General features: G+C 38.0%; 1 protein-coding gene across 2 annotated transcripts; it reads left to right on the forward strand.

Annotated features, from left to right (window-relative positions):
• The first annotated feature begins 1 nt into the window (after position 1).
• BORA (BORA aurora kinase A activator) lies at positions 2-15,307 on the forward strand. Of its 2 annotated transcripts, none has more exons than XM_072410532.1 (13): positions 2-92; positions 2,100-2,263; positions 3,042-3,148; positions 4,166-4,211; positions 4,918-4,999; positions 6,075-6,140; positions 7,219-7,275; positions 7,760-7,989; positions 8,486-8,639; positions 9,990-10,540; positions 11,513-11,644; positions 11,863-12,025; positions 12,348-15,307. In XM_072410532.1, the coding sequence occupies exons 2-13, from the start codon at positions 2,117-2,119 to the stop codon at positions 12,380-12,382; spliced, it is 1,770 nt and encodes a 589-aa protein (XP_072266633.1). In that variant the 5' UTR covers positions 2-92; positions 2,100-2,116; the 3' UTR covers positions 12,383-15,307. The 2 variants fall into 2 exon arrangements, with proteins under 2 accessions (XP_072266633.1, XP_072266626.1); XM_072410525.1 differs by lacking the exon at positions 2-92 and adding an exon at positions 272-374.
• The last annotated feature ends 1,937 nt before the right edge of the window (positions 15,308-17,244 follow it).

The following is a 17,244-nucleotide window of genomic DNA, read 5'->3' on the forward strand; positions in this document are numbered from 1 at the left end:
TAGTCAATGGAAGCTGAATAGAGGGGCAGACGAAATGCATTCACAGTGTTGACAATCACTCAGAAAAGGGCACGCCCACTACCCGGAAATAGGTATGACAGGAAGTTGTAAGTAGCTCCCATGGTGACGGGGAGGCGGGACCCTATTCGAATTTGTATGGCGGATTCCTTGTCATTGGGCAATGTTGGTGTTGTATATGCTCCGCCCTTTCGGCGTCCTGTGATTGGTAAATAGATGCAAGGACTGCCATGGATTGGTTGAGTGGAGTGGACAGGCGTGTCTCTGGGAAATTGTACAAGGAGACGAACGTGCTGTGGTGGCGGGGCTACGAGCGGGAGGTTCAGGGCTGTGGTGTCAGGGGATGGCGAGGTCTGGTAAGAAGTTCTGTGTCTCCTCACACCGATAATATGTACAGCTTCACTGGCTGCCGTGCTCGCTATAACACTCATTAGGCTTCTCTGCTAGTACACACTGCTGTCTAAGTGTGGAGGAATTGTCCTACACATCACAATTAAAGTATATCTAAAGCCAAGCTTTATTTTATTACATTTATATGGTGTACGGGCTGTGTAAAGCTCATGCTAGGCTTTAATATACTGTCTGTGTCACAAAGGTGGAATTCCCAATCACTTCCTGTCATGGGGACACCACAGGAAGTCCCTTCAAAAAATCTCTTTCTCATCAGGTCAGGAAAATGTCCCCATCTCTCTTCTGCTGACAGCTGAGGAACATTGGGCTTTCCTTTGCTTTCTGCCTTCTGAATCTCCCCAATGGGCTCACAGACAGCCTGATCCTCCCAGCACTACTGACACCTGCAATGGGGGATCTTTCTGTAATATATATATATATATATGTATATGTGTGTATGTGTATATATATATGTGTGTGTGTGTGTATATATATATATATATAATGTATAGTGTGATTGGAATGTGTTGATGTCTGAGGCCAGGTTTTCTGCAGAATGTTTACATTAAAATGTATATAAGGCCACATCTTAATGAAGGTATTTTAGGAAAATATTTGTGTTTGGGGAGGAGACATGCCAGCCCCCCTTTGCCAGAAACCCTTTCCCCTGCTCCTGGTGGCTTCCTGTGTTTTGTATAACCGGCACCATGCAGTGCAGTCGGTCTCTAATCCTGGCAATGCCAACATGCCTGGCACTATGTTACTCTGGTGCCTTGGAGGATGCAGCAGCGACCAAGATTCTGCACCCAGGGTAGCAATATGAAGGTCGCTGTGTCTTGTCATACATGGCAGAAGGTCACCCGCACCACACTGGGTTTAGCTCTGCTTTAAAGTGGAACCCAACTCCTTGGTGTGCGGTGAGCTTCTTCCATAATCAGAAGATATGCACAGCATGACGATTAAGGCACATACTTGCCTTGTGTCATTGCTGCCATCCTCACCGGGCTTCCATGGAGATGGCAATCCCCCTCTGATTGGATAAAATACTTCCTGGGCATTTGTCGTAGTTAGTTTGCCCGGGGCTGGCTTTATGTGCCGAGCTCTAAGCTACAAGGTGCATGTACATTGCATGTCCCTTATGTCAGATAGTACAACCTCTTTCTATTTCTTTTCCTAGAGCTGATCTTCTGCCATCTTTATTTGGCTGGGCTGATGTAACTTCCATGCAGGAGATTATTCATTCTCTGCCTGGATTGCCAGGTACCATGCACAGCTCAGCTATTTTGACAGATACCCAAGGCAACCGGGCAGGTAGGAATAATTATTGGAGAAGAGACATCGCCTGTGTCTTAATATAAGCCAGCAGCATTCAGATCCTTATAGGAGATCATGTTTCCACTAGGACAGGTTACTTTCACATAAGCCAAAACGTGTTCACTTTATTCCCATAATGAGCAGAAATAGCTATGTTTGTTTCCTCATGTGACAAGACTAGACCATTCAGCAAGCACCAATAATACATCTACAACAGTCTGCAATTAAGCCTTAGAATTTGTAGAGGAGGATCTTCTCCTTCCTTATGGCTGATTCATGTAATGTAATGCAATGCATGGGGCTAAAGACTACTTTACTGTTTTATGAAAAATTGGTGTTTGAAGATGCTGATCTGCATTGTTTTTCCTTATGCACAGGTTGCCTCCTTTCTGAAATGGGTGATGTTCCTGCTCAGGTAACACCAGAAACTCCGGGTCGTTCAGGAGTCCTTAACCCGTTTGAGAGTCCAAATGACTATAGCAGCCTTAATGAGCCTTTTGTTTTGAGTCCGACTGTGTTCAAAGCAGCAAAGTCCTCAGCGGTAAGAAAATACACTTCCATCCTTTAAAGTGGACCTGTCAGATGGAGATTATGTAAGGTCTCATTGCTGAACTCATTGTAAAGAATACCAATTGCTGGATGTAAAGTTGTTTTTATTTAGTTTTCAGTCACACAGTTGAAATAATCCTGGAGATAACTGTGTGACAAAAAACTGAACACCTGAGCTGTATAATCATTCTGGGTCTGTGATTGAGAAGTATTAAATGCTCAGGATCAGAACACCAATTGGGCAAGCTGTATTTATTTTAAGATGGACCTATTGACTCAGAGCATTATAGTAGGGACTTCTAAGGTACAGGATGCAAAAAGTGAGCATACACAATTTTCAGAACTATGTGGCATGTATTAAAAACAATCTGACAGTCACCTGAAATAAAAAAAAAAATGTAGTTGGTCCCATCATGATAACATTATAGTGCTTACTACTACTTAACTTTTTTCATTTAAAGTGAAACTAGAGTCGCACTTTTAACAAATGGAGATCGGGCAAGTTGTTGTTGCAGAAAGCGAGAGGTGTTGCCTCCTATGCAATAACTGTTCTTACTGCTTGACCAGGCATACCCAGCAATCCCGTCTTCTATGTAGTAAAATGTTAGAATAGAATGTAAAGGGAACTCTCTTTAGTGGATCCCTGGATAACATTGTAAAGCCAAACAGGCGTTTCTATTCTATTTCACTCTGTCCAGAAACTCAGGAAATTTTTTTTTAAATACATAAACTGGTGCAGACAGTTTACATGCATATACTTCTTTTTCCAGACTCCACATCAGTTTAAATGGTCAATAGATCAGCTTGCTGCGATATACCCCGTTGACATTGATCCTGAGGATATACATCGCCAGGCTCTATATTTGAGCCGTGCTAGGTAAGTTGTTTGTATCTTTGACTTCTGTTTCATGATCAAACCAGCCAATTATTCTTAGGGTTGGCATTAAAATGGAACTCTATTGTCATAATTTTTCAAGCAGTTATATTTCATGTCGCAAATATTTTTGGTAGGGTTCCTGTTTAAATCAAACCACTCTATTCTAATGTTTAAATAAGGAAATACATGTTAACCTTAAGGCACAAGAAGTCAGAGCTGGGCAGTGTGGAGAGATACACAGCTACATAATGAGATTTTTCTATTTGTAAAGTTCAGTTCCAGTGGCTATACTTAGAACTTTCACTTATCACCAATAAGTGATGGCATTGAAAACTTGTTTTCATTTTGGGTTTAGGTGGGCTGTAATAGATCTTAACCCCCCTAGCGGATTTATCATGCAAAAAGCAGTAATCCCAAATTCGGGGATCGCTAAAAATCATAAAAAAAACCCACTTACCTTGCTCCGTTGTCGTCCCTGCAGGTCATGGGGACAAGTCTTATCTCTTCGATCTTCAGCCGGCGAATGCAGAGACGTTGCACCGGGGTTCCCCGGTGACGTTGTTGCGGGCGGGAGGATCAGCGGGACATTCAAATAATTTTGTTTTGGATTCAATACAAAAAAGCTGTATTGAGTCCAATACAAAGAAATCTATATATACTAAATATATATATTTATATTATACATGCTACTGTACACTTACATTACATTGTTTCAGTATTTTTTTTTATTTTTAACAGGTTTTTTTTTTTTTTTGTTTTAAAGTTTATTATTAAATGTAATTAATATAGGATATATTTTGGGTGAGTAAAGCCTAAGAATCATAGCCTACAATGTAAAATAAATTTCCATACAAAAGAAAATGTAATGCAATTGGACACAATTGGAATGCTAGGGGGGTTAATAGACATATGTTTCTGCAAGCTTGACCATACAGCTTTCCTTCATAAACCAAGAACGTTTCTGATTTTGTTCCTACTTTTGTATGCCTATATTGTAAAATTCTCCTCATCATTTAGGACCGATAAGGAAATAGAAGACAGAAGACAAAAAGCTATTGAAGAGGTAAAATAATGCCTTTTTCATCTGTCATGTTGCTGAAATATACCTCTTCACTATGTCCACAACTATGTGATGCTACAGGATATTTTATTAGTTACTGTCTTCACATCTCTCCCCAGCTGCTGTTTTCTCCATTGCAGCCACCACAAAATACCAGCTGGTGTCAGGCTTACAGGCATGCATATATATATAATATATATATATAATCTCTTCGTCCTACACCGTCCTGGAATTTTTTTTCGACCCCACGCAGAAGAAACGCCAGGCTTTCTTCTTCATTCTTCTTGTTACGTCAACCGATCTCACACTGCGCAGATGTGAGATCGGGGGACACAGTCCGCTGTGAAAGAGGACAAAAGAGAGCTGATATCACTGTGCATGCGTGAGATCGGCATCTCTTTCCGGTTAGCGAATAAAATGAAGTGAAGATGAGCAGCCAAGAGCCTCTAGGGATGTGTGACGTAGGTATCCTGGGAGGCTCAGTTCTCCCATTCAGTCTTGATCTGTGACCTGTGGGCCAGGTGACAATCGCCCAGCAGAGAAACATTCTTGTAAAATGCCTGTTTAAGATCTGCCTTTGTGTATTATGAACAGTAGTGAAGTGCATAGTTGGAAAATAGCTTGGTGAATTTTAGTTGAATTTACTTTCTCATGTGACTTTATTGCTGCATTCATATTCATATATTTGCTTCTGACATTTCTGTTGTAGTTTTTTACAAAAAGGGTAATTGTACCTTCACCTTGGACCCAGCATGAAGGGAAACAAGCTTCTCAGTTTCATTCAACAAAATGTAGGTAATTTTTACTAGAATTTCATATGTATGAAGCTAACTTCATGTATGTAAAAGAGCTACCGGTAACTGTATTTTCCTTTATATCCATTTCGTTAAAAGCTTAACACAAGGACAAGAACTTAAATACACACTTAAAATAAATGTTTATTTTATCCATATGGTAAAGTCCATATATGATTTGTATTATATCTACCTGGAGTTCAGCTTCAATCAGTAGATTATTATGTTCTAAGAGTTTGTCCTAGTAAAAGTATGAGGCAGTTTATCATCATTATGTTAATTTCTGAATGTATATGTTTTTGAATGTGGTTGGACAAGTAGTAAGAGAGGATACATTTCTAGCATTGGGTAACTTCCCTGACATTATCATAGTTTTAGTTCTGGAGCACATGTGTTTGGGGATATTCTGCCAAATTCAGCAAGTATTATTGCATATACTTACCTTGTGCAGTCACCTTGCAGTGATGAGATTCCGGACCTGTAGTGGTGGGTGCCACCATCTTCACATCCTTGGAGACTGCAATTTCCCTGTCACTGATTGAATGATGTAACTCCTGCTCTAAGCTACACAATGCATGTGCTCTGTAGTTTAGTGCAGAAACAAGAAGCCACCAGGAAGTTAGTTACTTGACAGAAGAGACCTTGCATGTCTCTTCTGTCAGGAAATACTACGTCAAGTTTTATTGGTTTAGGTCTGCTTTAAGTGAAAAGTAACCGGTCTTGATTGCAAACCTACTTACATTCATACATACGTTGCACTTGCTGACTTGTTTGGCTGCCAAAGCACCAGGAGGGAATCCATGTATTACTGAGAAGCAAGTGGAAGATGCAGTCAAGCTCTACAGGGTACCGGCTATGCAACGAATTTTAGTTTTGTTCTGAATAAGCAGTATAGTTGTTTACCTTAAGGTATATATTAGTATGGTGCATGACATGACGTACTTTATGCAGATGATCTTTTTTTCTGTATTCAATTATATATTTTATTTTTTCTTGTGTTTTGTTAGTTTTCAGACAACATGCAAACATATTAAACTTTTAGTAAAACTTTTTTTTTTTTTTTTTTTTTAAGGTGTTGACCTTAATTATGAATCTCCTCTTGCAAGAGAACAAACTGTAGCAACTGGAAAGAACACAGGTAACTATAAACTAACAGGCTGACTACTGAGGTTTTTATCTAGTCCTCTATATTTGGAAGGAGGGGTAGAGTTGTCTTTTAGTAACTATTTACAGTTCTCAAACTAATTTGAGACCCCTGAAACATTTATTCCATATGCCCTTGTTATCAACCTTTTGTTGCATTTTTTTTATAGGATTGTATAGTGTACTTTTTCTGCTAAAAAGGGAACAACTTGTGTCCTGAATCCTCTTTAAAAAATAAAAAACAAAACAAAAAATACCTATTTTAAACAATGCTGGAAGTGTGGGTATACAACGACAGAAAAAGGACATTCCAGTAAAAGTCACAATATGAGGGACTGTATAACTGTTTAAATACAATTCAATTGACTTTGCCTAAAATTAGGTGAGGATTTATTTACTACGGGAGTTGATAATCTTCACTCAGCTTGTAATTTGTTTTACACGTGATTGAGTAGTTAAGTCTTCACTCACCTTTAGTAAACCAGCCTATTTGTCTTCAGTCTATGTATGCTTGGGTAAGCATTTTCCCATTCCCAATTTACCCCTGTTGAAAAGAAAAGCGAGGGAATAAATAACTTAGCACTGACAGTCTTCCTATCAGGAAGTAGGAGTATTTGAGGTCTTCTCCCATAATAACAAATGTGTGTAACTTATATTCATCTTTTGTTTAGGTATGACCTGTCTGAGTGAATGCAGGGATGGGGAAAGCCACACTACTTTGTGCGTCCCTCCCCAAAAGTTTTCTTCTATCCTGTCCATACTCCTACCAGATAAACTTTATGCAGCCTATGACAGAGCTGTTTAGCCACCATTGCAGATTCCCTATATGGTCCCTCACTTGTTTTCCACATGTGCACAAATTCCCCTTTTATGTGGAGAATCCATCAATCCTGGTAAATCATAATGCATAGGAATAATTGGGGGGGGGGGGTTTCCTGCACATGTGCAAAAACTTAAGTATTTAGAGTGGTGTTTGTTGGGGCAGCTAGAGAGTTCCTCACTTTTAGTATTACAGAGCATCTTTGACAATAGTTTTTTTTTTTTTTTTCCATTTTTTTTTTTTTTCTCTCCAGTTGCGTGTCAGACACAATTGTCACTACCAACAGACTTTAATCTTGAGCGAATACTAGGTGAGTACTGGGTACAGTTTTCATATTAAATATTTTTCTCTTTTACAGTCATATTATTCTTTTGCAATAGTATAGTGATTACAATATTACAATTTTAATTAATTTTTTTTAAATGTAAAAGATTTAAATAAAGCATATTGCAATTTATGATAGTGTGTTTGTTTATATCAGATTTATATATAGATTGATAGATAGATAGATATGAGCCACTACATGTGACATTAGATGGTTGACAGTGAGTGGTTTAGTACCACTACAGCCCACTTTCTAATGTTCAAGCGAGTGACTGAACGACTAGCAAAATGCCAGAAGATGCCACAGGGCATCGCTTGATCGTGGTGCAGGTCTAAGTAAGCCCTAATGGAGTCTCTCTAATGGTAAAATCTTGACTGGCGATATTATCCTTCCCCTACATTTTCAAAATAATTTTTTTTTTCTTTAGTGTATGTTTACAATAAACAAGTTTATTTTTTATATTTCAAAGGAGAGTACTTTAAAACAGAAGACCATGCAGATCAGTCACAGGAAAGCTTGAGCTCCTCTTCACTTCGAAGAAAGTTGTTTTTAGATGGACAAGTCAGTGGTTCAGAATGTTCTTCACCCTCCTCTCCACCGGCAGGCACATTTGATGCTCCCCCAGCCTCTCTGGGAGTTCTTTGCTCAATTGATCTGTCTCCTGTCCGATGCAGAAGTCCTATACAAACTCCCAGCTCGGTAATGATCTGTTCACACCATTTCTTTATTAAGTATTCTTAAGCATCATTTCTGCAAATCTTCCATTCATTGCCGTGTGTGTAAACACATTTAATTTTAGGCAACTTAGTTTTGCTGTTATACTAACTGTAATCTTCAAAACAAATAGCTGTATGCCATTCATAATTTAGGCACCATTTAATTCTGTCTATTCATTAAAAATCATTGTTTACCTTTTACATACAGGTATTGTAGGTACTTAAATCTGTTTTGTTTTCTGCTTGCTGTAATCTCATGTACAGCACAATTAAATTTACTCTTTGAAAAGTGCTTTCAATCAAACATAGAAACATACTTGGATTTTCAAATCCTTTTTGGTATAACAGTTCACATGTGTGTAGTTGTGTGTTTAACTCTTTAGTCTGAAGTTCAGTTTTTTTTTGTAAAAAAAAAAAAAAAAAACAGTTGGACATGGCACAGATTAGTGGTGCTGATTCTTTCCATATCTAATGTAAAGGGACAGTTTTCTTCAAGTCCAATTCAAGGTGGACGAAGAGCTTACAGCCTTGGAAGTATAGCAAGCCCCATGTTCCTTGAAAAGTCACCTCCCAGAAGCTTGTCACCAGCATTCTCTCCCATATCAACAGACGTAGGAAAGACACCAATGGCTGGTAAGTATCTATGTGAAAGGTTAGTTCTGTAAATGCTGCTTTTCATTTCCTTTTTTGGTATCTTGGGGAAACTGGTTGGTCTGTCTATCTGTACACTGAATATAGTCAAATTGTGGTATGGGGATGCCAATAAAGTGGATCTCTTTTTAGACCGTATTTATTTTCAGAACAACAAAAATACCAGTGATATTCAAAGGTTTTATTATCATTTTACAAGTTTAACTGCTCAACATTGAAAATGTCCTCCCCCCCCTACACACCAACCACTGATTTTTCTCTACCCTATTTCTTTGTAATTTGAAACAAGTTGGACCATATAAAAAAAAATGATTTTAATGGGCAGTTCTGTCAGATGTTGATAATTGCAACAATGGATCTCCTGTTTACACACACTGCTTTCAGTTTGTCTCCTCAAACTGGGCTGAACAATACTCATTGTTGTGTAAATGCACACCTGCATACAATTGTAGGTGGGTGCTGGCATGCAACTGAAAAGCGGTAACGGCACAACTGCCCATCTGAGTCGGCCCCTAAGGCTAATTCCAGACTCTCTGTAAACTACAGTGGTCAACTTATACGGCTTAGCTGCACTCTCATTCAACCAAATAGGAGTGTTCGAGAACCATTTTGTGCACATTGTTGTATTTGCGTTGTTGTGAATCCTGTAAACTACATGTTATTGAATAACCACTCATTCACCACAAATTTGTTAAACTGCAGTGCAGTTTGCCGCTCCTGAGCAGCAGTTTACTATACATCCAGGAGAACAGTTTTAGACCTTTTAAAGTATTTACATTTCTCTGAAGTCTTAGTATCCACTCCACCCAAAGAGTGTCTCTTTGGCTACTGGATGTAGATGGGTGCAGTGAGTAATCCACTGACTTCCCAAAAGTGGTACAATTGTACAGTTACCTAACTTTGCAGCAATCCAACCAGAGCTTTATAGTGGCCATGTTTTTGAACCCAAATAGGATTATAATTGTAGTCTATTTCAGTCTCATGGGGAGTTATGGGAATAAATATAAATCAAAGAATGTGATTCTAAATAGTTTTATTTTTCTGTATTGTACTGGTGAAACACTTACCTGGAACAAGCATGGAGAGAGGGCAGGGTGGGAGTTTAGTGACTTTTGGCTTCTTTGTTGGTCTTTTCCAGGCCCAGTTTTGAACCCAGAATTAGGAAGAACAAGTTCTGTATAATGCAGTTTAAAAACAAGTCAAATCTTTGCTGCAAAATTTCTATCCTTGGCTGTTCACATTGTTAACAGAAAATATGTATGATACATGTGCTATGTAAATTGTTAATGTAATAAGAGAGAGTGCCATATATCCGCTAATGTTTTCTTACAGAACAGAGGAGGCTTTCATTCCTATCCCCAGATACCCTCTCTGCTTCAAACTCAATGGTCAATTCATGTTCCAGAAGCCCATTAATTGAAGGATGCTCTCCAATCAAGAGTGTGTTTGACAGAAGTTCCCATGCTTGTAGGGACAGCGCACAGTATCGGACTGCTATACCATTCTCAACTGAACATTTGGAGGAGGAGAAAGAAAACTCCCCTCCTGCTCATGTCTCCTCACCTGACGGCAGTATTGTTTTACAGTTACATAATCTGGATACCACTTTCCCTGATGCACACACCATGCGCCCACTGGCTACTGTACAGTCAAGATTATGTAAAGGAATTGAAGATGATTTGAAAGACAATGATACTGTAGAAATGGTGGATCCCGGGGAACTTGAAGATGATCAAATTTGGATTAAAGCTGCTCCAGTAACAGATAACACACCAGTGACTAGTTTTATGACTGGAAATACATTTAGCGTGGAGACATCTCACATGTGCATGTCGCCTTTAGCGGAGAGCAGTGTCATTCCTGGCGATAGCAGCAGCATTCAGGTATGTTTGTCCTGAAACCAGTAATAGTGAGACAAGAAAGGGCTGTTTATGATCAGGAGGGTGGACTTGGCTTCCTATGAGTAACATCTAATAATACTGGAGGGTTTACCTAGAAGTAACTGGGTATCTTTATTCCTCAACCAGGGTTCTTCCAGAGGTTGCTAGTGGTTCCTTGAGCAGTTTATGACACTCAAATCTGTTTGGCTATCTATAGGGTCATTGGTTGAGGGAGAGAGATACCCAGTTACTTTCTTCCTTCTTACAACCACACTAATGTACTGTGGTCGGTATATATTGTGTTCTCTGAAGACCTGAAAGTTATTTCAAGGGTTCCCCCCATGTTTAAAAAAAAAAAAAAAAAAAAAAAAAAAAAAAGTTGTGAAACCTTGATCTACAAAATATCACTAAGTCATCATTGTGCCTTTAAAGGATAACAAGACTATAGAACACATAAATCTACTAGGCAAAAGCATTAAAAGTCCATTCTGGGTGGTAACTATGACCCTATACTCTTGTACTGAGTGTGTTTAGCTTTTTGTTTATTTATTTATTTATTTTTTTTCTCTCTCTCTCCCAGGGGTAGGAATTGTTTATAGCAGAATGACCAGGTTTAAATAATATTTAAAAAAATCTAGCCACCCCACCAAAAGCCTGGTAATCTGCAATATTTAAATTTTTCGTTTTGGGTACTCGCCATACTCGGAGGACTTCAGTGTTCATTTGTGTTAAGCCTTAAACTGTGGCTAGATGAATATCTTCAATGCTAATGTAGGGTTGTAAAATTTCTGATTTGATTTTCTAAACCTAAAAAGTAAACCTAAGCTGCTGCTCAACTTTATTTTTAAAGACGAAAAACACTCTGTATTCTTTGCTCCTTAAAATGTTTCCCTGTATTGAGCTTATTTATTTACTTTGGTTTGTTTCTTGATGAGCGATCATGACCATAAATGTTTTTTGTCTGTGTGATTTAAGGTGGACAGTGGGTATACTACACAAACATGTGGATCCAGTTTAATGGATGTAATCAATGGAGAAGGCATGTACAAAGAAAGTGATGTACAAATTTCTGAAATTCAGAATGCATCTCAGCATGGCAAAACAAAGGTATGAAATATTGCCAAGCTCTTCATCCTCCCTAGTTCCCTTGTTTCTGCCCCTTTCTATAAACCCCAGTGTAACTTAAAAAGGAAGCCATGATACATTTCTGAGGTCTGTTTAGTACCTAGAAAAAGTTCATGTAAAGAGGGAAAATTCTTGTCTAATGTTGTAATGCTTTTCCAGTAATTTCTTGTTCTTCATTTTTTATTTTTTTTGCCTCTAAGGATTTTTCAGTATTGGAATTTCAGGGGTATAAACCATTTGATGCCCAGTCTCCAGAATTAGAATATCCCCCTCATAAAACAAGTCATAAAATGCAACCAGCACTTTACTCTGGAACCTGGAAACACAACGGAGATCGTCGGTTTACCAGACTTCATAAAAATGGTACAGTGTCAGTGTTTTATAGAAACCTAATGTCTAGACAGTAAAGCATTGTTTTCTTAGCTTTGTTCCAAGTTCTGCCCCTCCATCCTCCAGCATCTACACTTTCCAACATTTCATATTGGTTTCATCTCTCTGTTTTTTCTCCTGTTACGTTCTTGTAATTTAGTGACTGACCCTTTGTTTTTCAGGCACCTCACCTGAAAATTTTCTATAGATATATATATATATATATCAGTGGACTTTGTATTCATTTTGTCTTTTTTTTATGTACCTGGCATTTAGCTTTCTTTTCTCTTTTTTTTTTTTTTTTTTTTTTTATTAGCACGTCTTCAAAACTTCCAACAAAGCATGGACTGATATAGCCCGCGTCAAGTTTTCTGCAATAATTTCAAAAAGTTCTGTGTTTACTGATAAAACTTGATATTAACCTTTGAATGTGAAATCGTGGTGTGCGCCACTGACCTAATGTGTATTTATTCCGATCAACGGTTCTAAACCAAAGACTTTCTCAATTTAGGCTGGACAATGCAAAACTTCATGTGAATTTAGGACAATGTGTAAAAGCTGGTCTTCTTCCTGTGTACATATTTTTCTTTCAGCTGCCTTGTATATTTTGAGGTTTAAATTCTGGGCAGATCTGTATAGATCTGATTACCACTCAGTGCAGTGCTGCTAAGCAGAAGTTATTTTCTTCTTCCATGTTCTACAGCTCCAAGGACAGCTGATGAGCAATAACCTGTCTACCAGTGCTAAGTAAGCACATCTCTGAATGATTGATGTTTACAGGCTAGTAAAAAGGTGACTGTAAACAATAGAAGTCCATTATTTCTTTATGTAGTTAATAGTGCAGGCCTTAAGTCACTGCAGTGAAATGCATTTGAAGGTTAAGTGTCAACAAAGGCACCATTAATTTATGTACATTATTAGATTCTGATGTTGAGGTTCTGTAGAAATTGCTTTAGAAGGTTTCAGTTTTCTATATCCAACAGCCTTGTTCTTATTATGGTATTTGCTATCTGCTTTGTTTGGAGTATTGTATTAAAACTGTTTTTACATAAGGTTAGGATGATCATGACAAGAATTAAATGTATGATGACTTTCACACCCCATTTTAAACACCCCATGATTACTGTTGTACTATGTCCTAAGGAGGACCTCTGAATAGACATGGACATGTACCAGCACCTATATGGTGCCAACTCTTTATCACAATCTCCTATTAGTCTGCGTGACAAATAAATGTATGGGACTTAGGAGGGAGAATAAGGTGTCCACTGAATATCTGATCAGTATATATATATATTTTTTTTTTTTTTATATATATATAAAGCTTGTACTTTTTTTATACAAAGAAAAAAAAAGTGAAACTATTTTCACCCATTCTACTTTAAGAGGACATTTTTGTGCTTAAAGAAACCTGGACGGGGCTAACCTGCTGGCACTGCTTGTTGCCCTAATGAGAAATCACTAGAGAAAGTGGCCTGAAAAATGCAGATCGTGAGTTTGCCTGGTTGTATGCTTTTCTATGGGGGGAATGCTGATCTGCATAATTATTCAGCTTTCTCAATATTAAAGCCAATGAATTGGAATACCTAGAAGCTAATATTTTTCAAAGGTAACCAATAACATCTATTTCTAGTAATTCTCTTCAAGGGGAAGTGCCAGCTACTTTTTGTATTGTGAGAGATTAGAACTACTGTCAGCCCTGTTTCCCTTACCAAGTGGTTTGTTTTTTTTCCCCAGCATGGAAAGTTCAGGGGTATATACCATTAACATACTTCTCTATATGTAATCCCACACTACCATTTGGTGATTTCCTTACTACTGTTCAGGTGACATTTGAATTTCTTAACAAATTGGACACACATGTAGATTCCCACCCTTTAAAACTAGAAAGGGTTGGCTTGAGTAGTATTGTAACACCACCAGGCACAGATTCCAAATTTGGCTTTTCATATGAATGGTATAATGTTTTGTTTTTTAAGTTTCAAAACAACGAAGCCCCAATGGTTGACCATTGGTATATCTTTACAGCCTCTGGATGATGCATTGTTATCCCGTGCTTTAAAAAGTTGGCCAGCTCAGATATGCTGTGTCAAACTTTTCTGATTTATACCTTTTACTTTTCCACATTTGGAAAATGTTTACAACAATATTAGTGGGCTGGCTAGCTTTTTTTTTTGCACACGGCAACACTAAAATAACAACTTGCTTTCTGATGCCATCTAAATATGTTCTATGTTACCTTTTTACTACATTTCCAAGATCTTTATTAAAGAGCCACTGTGTAGTTCTATAGCCACTTATCAGGCCCCGCCACACAGTAATACATATGGATTCTATTGGTGAATAGATCTTCCAATTATACACAGTGCTGCTCATACATCACCAGCTATTTGGGTGAGCTTGGGTTCAGCCTCCGTGGCTTTAGGCTAACCACACACCCCATACATTCTAATAAGGTTTGCAGTCATTTCAAATAAATCGTTTCCCCGACTGGCAATGTAACAAATGCCACATCCCAATATTAACAAACAACGTACCATAAAACCTCACTTTACAGGACTTTTAAGGCATTAAACAAAAACTTGCTCTTTATTGCCTTAAACGTCCCAGTATGTTGATAGTTTATTGTGACTGTGCAAGCGTCATACCATAAAACGTGTGTGGGCAGCTTACATTTGGTGTCAGAAAGGGGGCTTCCGGGATCACCCATCTGTACCACTATGCTTGGACAACTTTTATAGACAGAGATTCTGTTAACAATTCAGCTCCCTGACACAATGATGGCATGTGAGAGAAATTGTGACTTTTTTTTTTTCCTTTGCTACAGTTTGTTTTTTATGATGTATTGTTTTGTGACATCACATACTGGGGATCAAGGTCCACTTAGGCCATAACTTAACACATTTGCAGCACCATCATTACCATTCTTGAATTTAGGATACTTTCATATGTACATGATTATGTTGAGCTGACAGGGAATATACAATGTGCAGGATCTCCTAAACTTTGTGGATTGATTGACTGAAGCTTATATAGTACACTCATCAGTTTTTTCACATATATATGAAACTGATAATGGGAATGATAAAGTTGGTGTTTTACTTTGTTTTAAGGATCATTGTAATATGATTGTCACATTGTTTATAATAAATTGTTCTTATTTTGATTTTTGCCATTTGTGTTTCAGTTGTAAATTTTGTTTTATAATACTGCTAAGGTGTCAACATTGTACTGTATTGTATTATACTGTGTATTAAAAAAATTAAGTTACAGCAATGCTAAGTCCAATATTTTCCCTATGCTGTAATCTTCTAATCCTCTCTCTATGTAAATAATTTGGCTGTTCCTATACTATTCCTACACTTTTAATATTAGTGTCAATGCCTTATAATAATAATATATGTGTAGACCCAGGCACTCGGGCTGTCTCAGGAAATGTAAACATTCAGGTGGTTTATGTACCAAACAACGAAATGTAAATTTTAGTACACTGCTACATAAAATGTGTCCTCTTCTACATCAATAACGCATTTTGGCAGGACCACAACATAAGAGATCCCCCTCTTGTTAGCCAGCTCTCTAGTAAAAAAAAAAAAAAAAAATGAAGTCAGACTTATTGCTTTGCATTTAGCAAAGCTTAAGTTTACTGATCAATAAGATTTGTTAGCTGTGACTACATAGGAAACCTGTCAGACCTGTAGAGAGACAGTTGCTTTCTCATAGAGGGCCTGATTTATTAAAGCTCTCCAAGGCTAGAGAGGATACACTTTCATGGGTGAAGCTGGGTGATCCAGCAAACCCAGCTTCACTGACTGAAAAAGTATCTTCTCCAGCTTTGAAGAGCTTTGATAAATCCCAGCCAGAGCGAGGATCACCTTCAGCATGCTGGTAGGACACACACTTTTCTGCCCAGGTAGTTTTTCCTTAGAAAACAGCTAAGGGGTATGTTTAAAAATTATCCCCTGTAAATTTGTCTGAAAGTTCACATAAAATCATTCTACATTTCTCTTGTCAGTTTATATTAAAACAATGACTTCTGCCACCTAGTGGCCAATTGTCAAAAGTGCACAGTAGTCACAATAGGAAAATTATGGAGAATCTAGGTGGAACTGACAGAGGAAAAATTTATAAATACACCTCTAAGACTTTAACATATAATGTTTTTAGGCAGATGCACTCCAATGAGTTTAAACAAAAGGATCTGTTAAAAACAAAACACTTGGTGCTTCCTTTTCCAACATTCTGTGAACTGTAATTTGCATTAGTGGCTACTGGAAATAGGATGTTCTGGTTCCAAAGCCGTTTTAGACATTTGCAGGTTTACCATCTTTGGCGTCCTCTGCACTCGATGAGCCACCAGGGAGTTCCCGGTGATGTTGCCAGGGGGGCAGAAAATTCAAAATCCATTTGTATTGCATTCAATACAAAATAACCGTATTGCATGCAATACAGTGAGTTTATTTTCATGAACATTTATTTTACAGTATAATATAGTATAGAGTATATTTATTTTCTTTTAAAACAAAATTTTTTTTCCAATTTATTTATTGTAATATTTTGACAAGATTTTGTGTATCCAACTTTTTTTGTACTCATACTATTATATTGTAAAATACATTTTCGTGAAAAACAATGTACTGCTTTTTGACACAAATCTAGACAGAAATGAACTGCTCAGGAGGTTAAAGTTAAAAATTCTGTTTGTGTTTTTTTTTTGTGCAACACCCTTTTTCTTTATTGAGAATGAATGGGAGCACAGAGCAACACAGGAGACTTGGCTGCTGCTTCTGCGCATGCACAGTGAGCATGCTATTATTTTCCCAATTTACATCACCCAATCTCGTGCCTGCGTCAGGTGACATAGGAAGAAGAGCAGATGGCAGCCCCTGGCGTGCCAGCCTGAAGCCGGATAGCGGGACAACGCAGGACCCAATGGAAGAAGCCTACCAACGGATCGACTGCTCTGTGGGTTCGAAGGTAAGTGGGATTTTTTTTTGTTTTGGGTTTACTTCCTTTTTAAGTCAGACATGTTGCCGCCACAAAAACCGCAACCGGGCTGGCATAATTCCCAACACTGCTCAACAGGCAAAGTCAAGTATTCTTATAAATCCTGCCATTCATTCTAGCTCTGCACATGTGCCTTGTAATTTTAGTCATCCTGTCTACTTGTGTGGGTAAGACCACCTGCCATCCAACTTTGCTCAAATGTGCCA

This window comes from Pyxicephalus adspersus, chromosome 1 (assembly GCF_032062135.1).
Source record: "Pyxicephalus adspersus chromosome 1, UCB_Pads_2.0, whole genome shotgun sequence".
NCBI lineage: Eukaryota > Metazoa > Chordata > Amphibia > Anura > Pyxicephalidae > Pyxicephalus > Pyxicephalus adspersus.

What these genes read in the sequence shown, in the direction of transcription:
- BORA (XM_072410525.1), top strand. An exon ending in TAATCTTGAGCGAATACTAG is followed by an intron (nt 7,276 to 7,759) that starts GTGAGTACTGGG and finishes TATATTTCAAAG; the next exon opens with GAGAGTACTTTAAAACAGAA. An exon ending in AGGAAAGACACCAATGGCTG is followed by an intron (nt 8,640 to 9,989) that starts GTAAGTATCTAT and finishes GTTTTCTTACAG; the next exon opens with AACAGAGGAGGCTTTCATTC.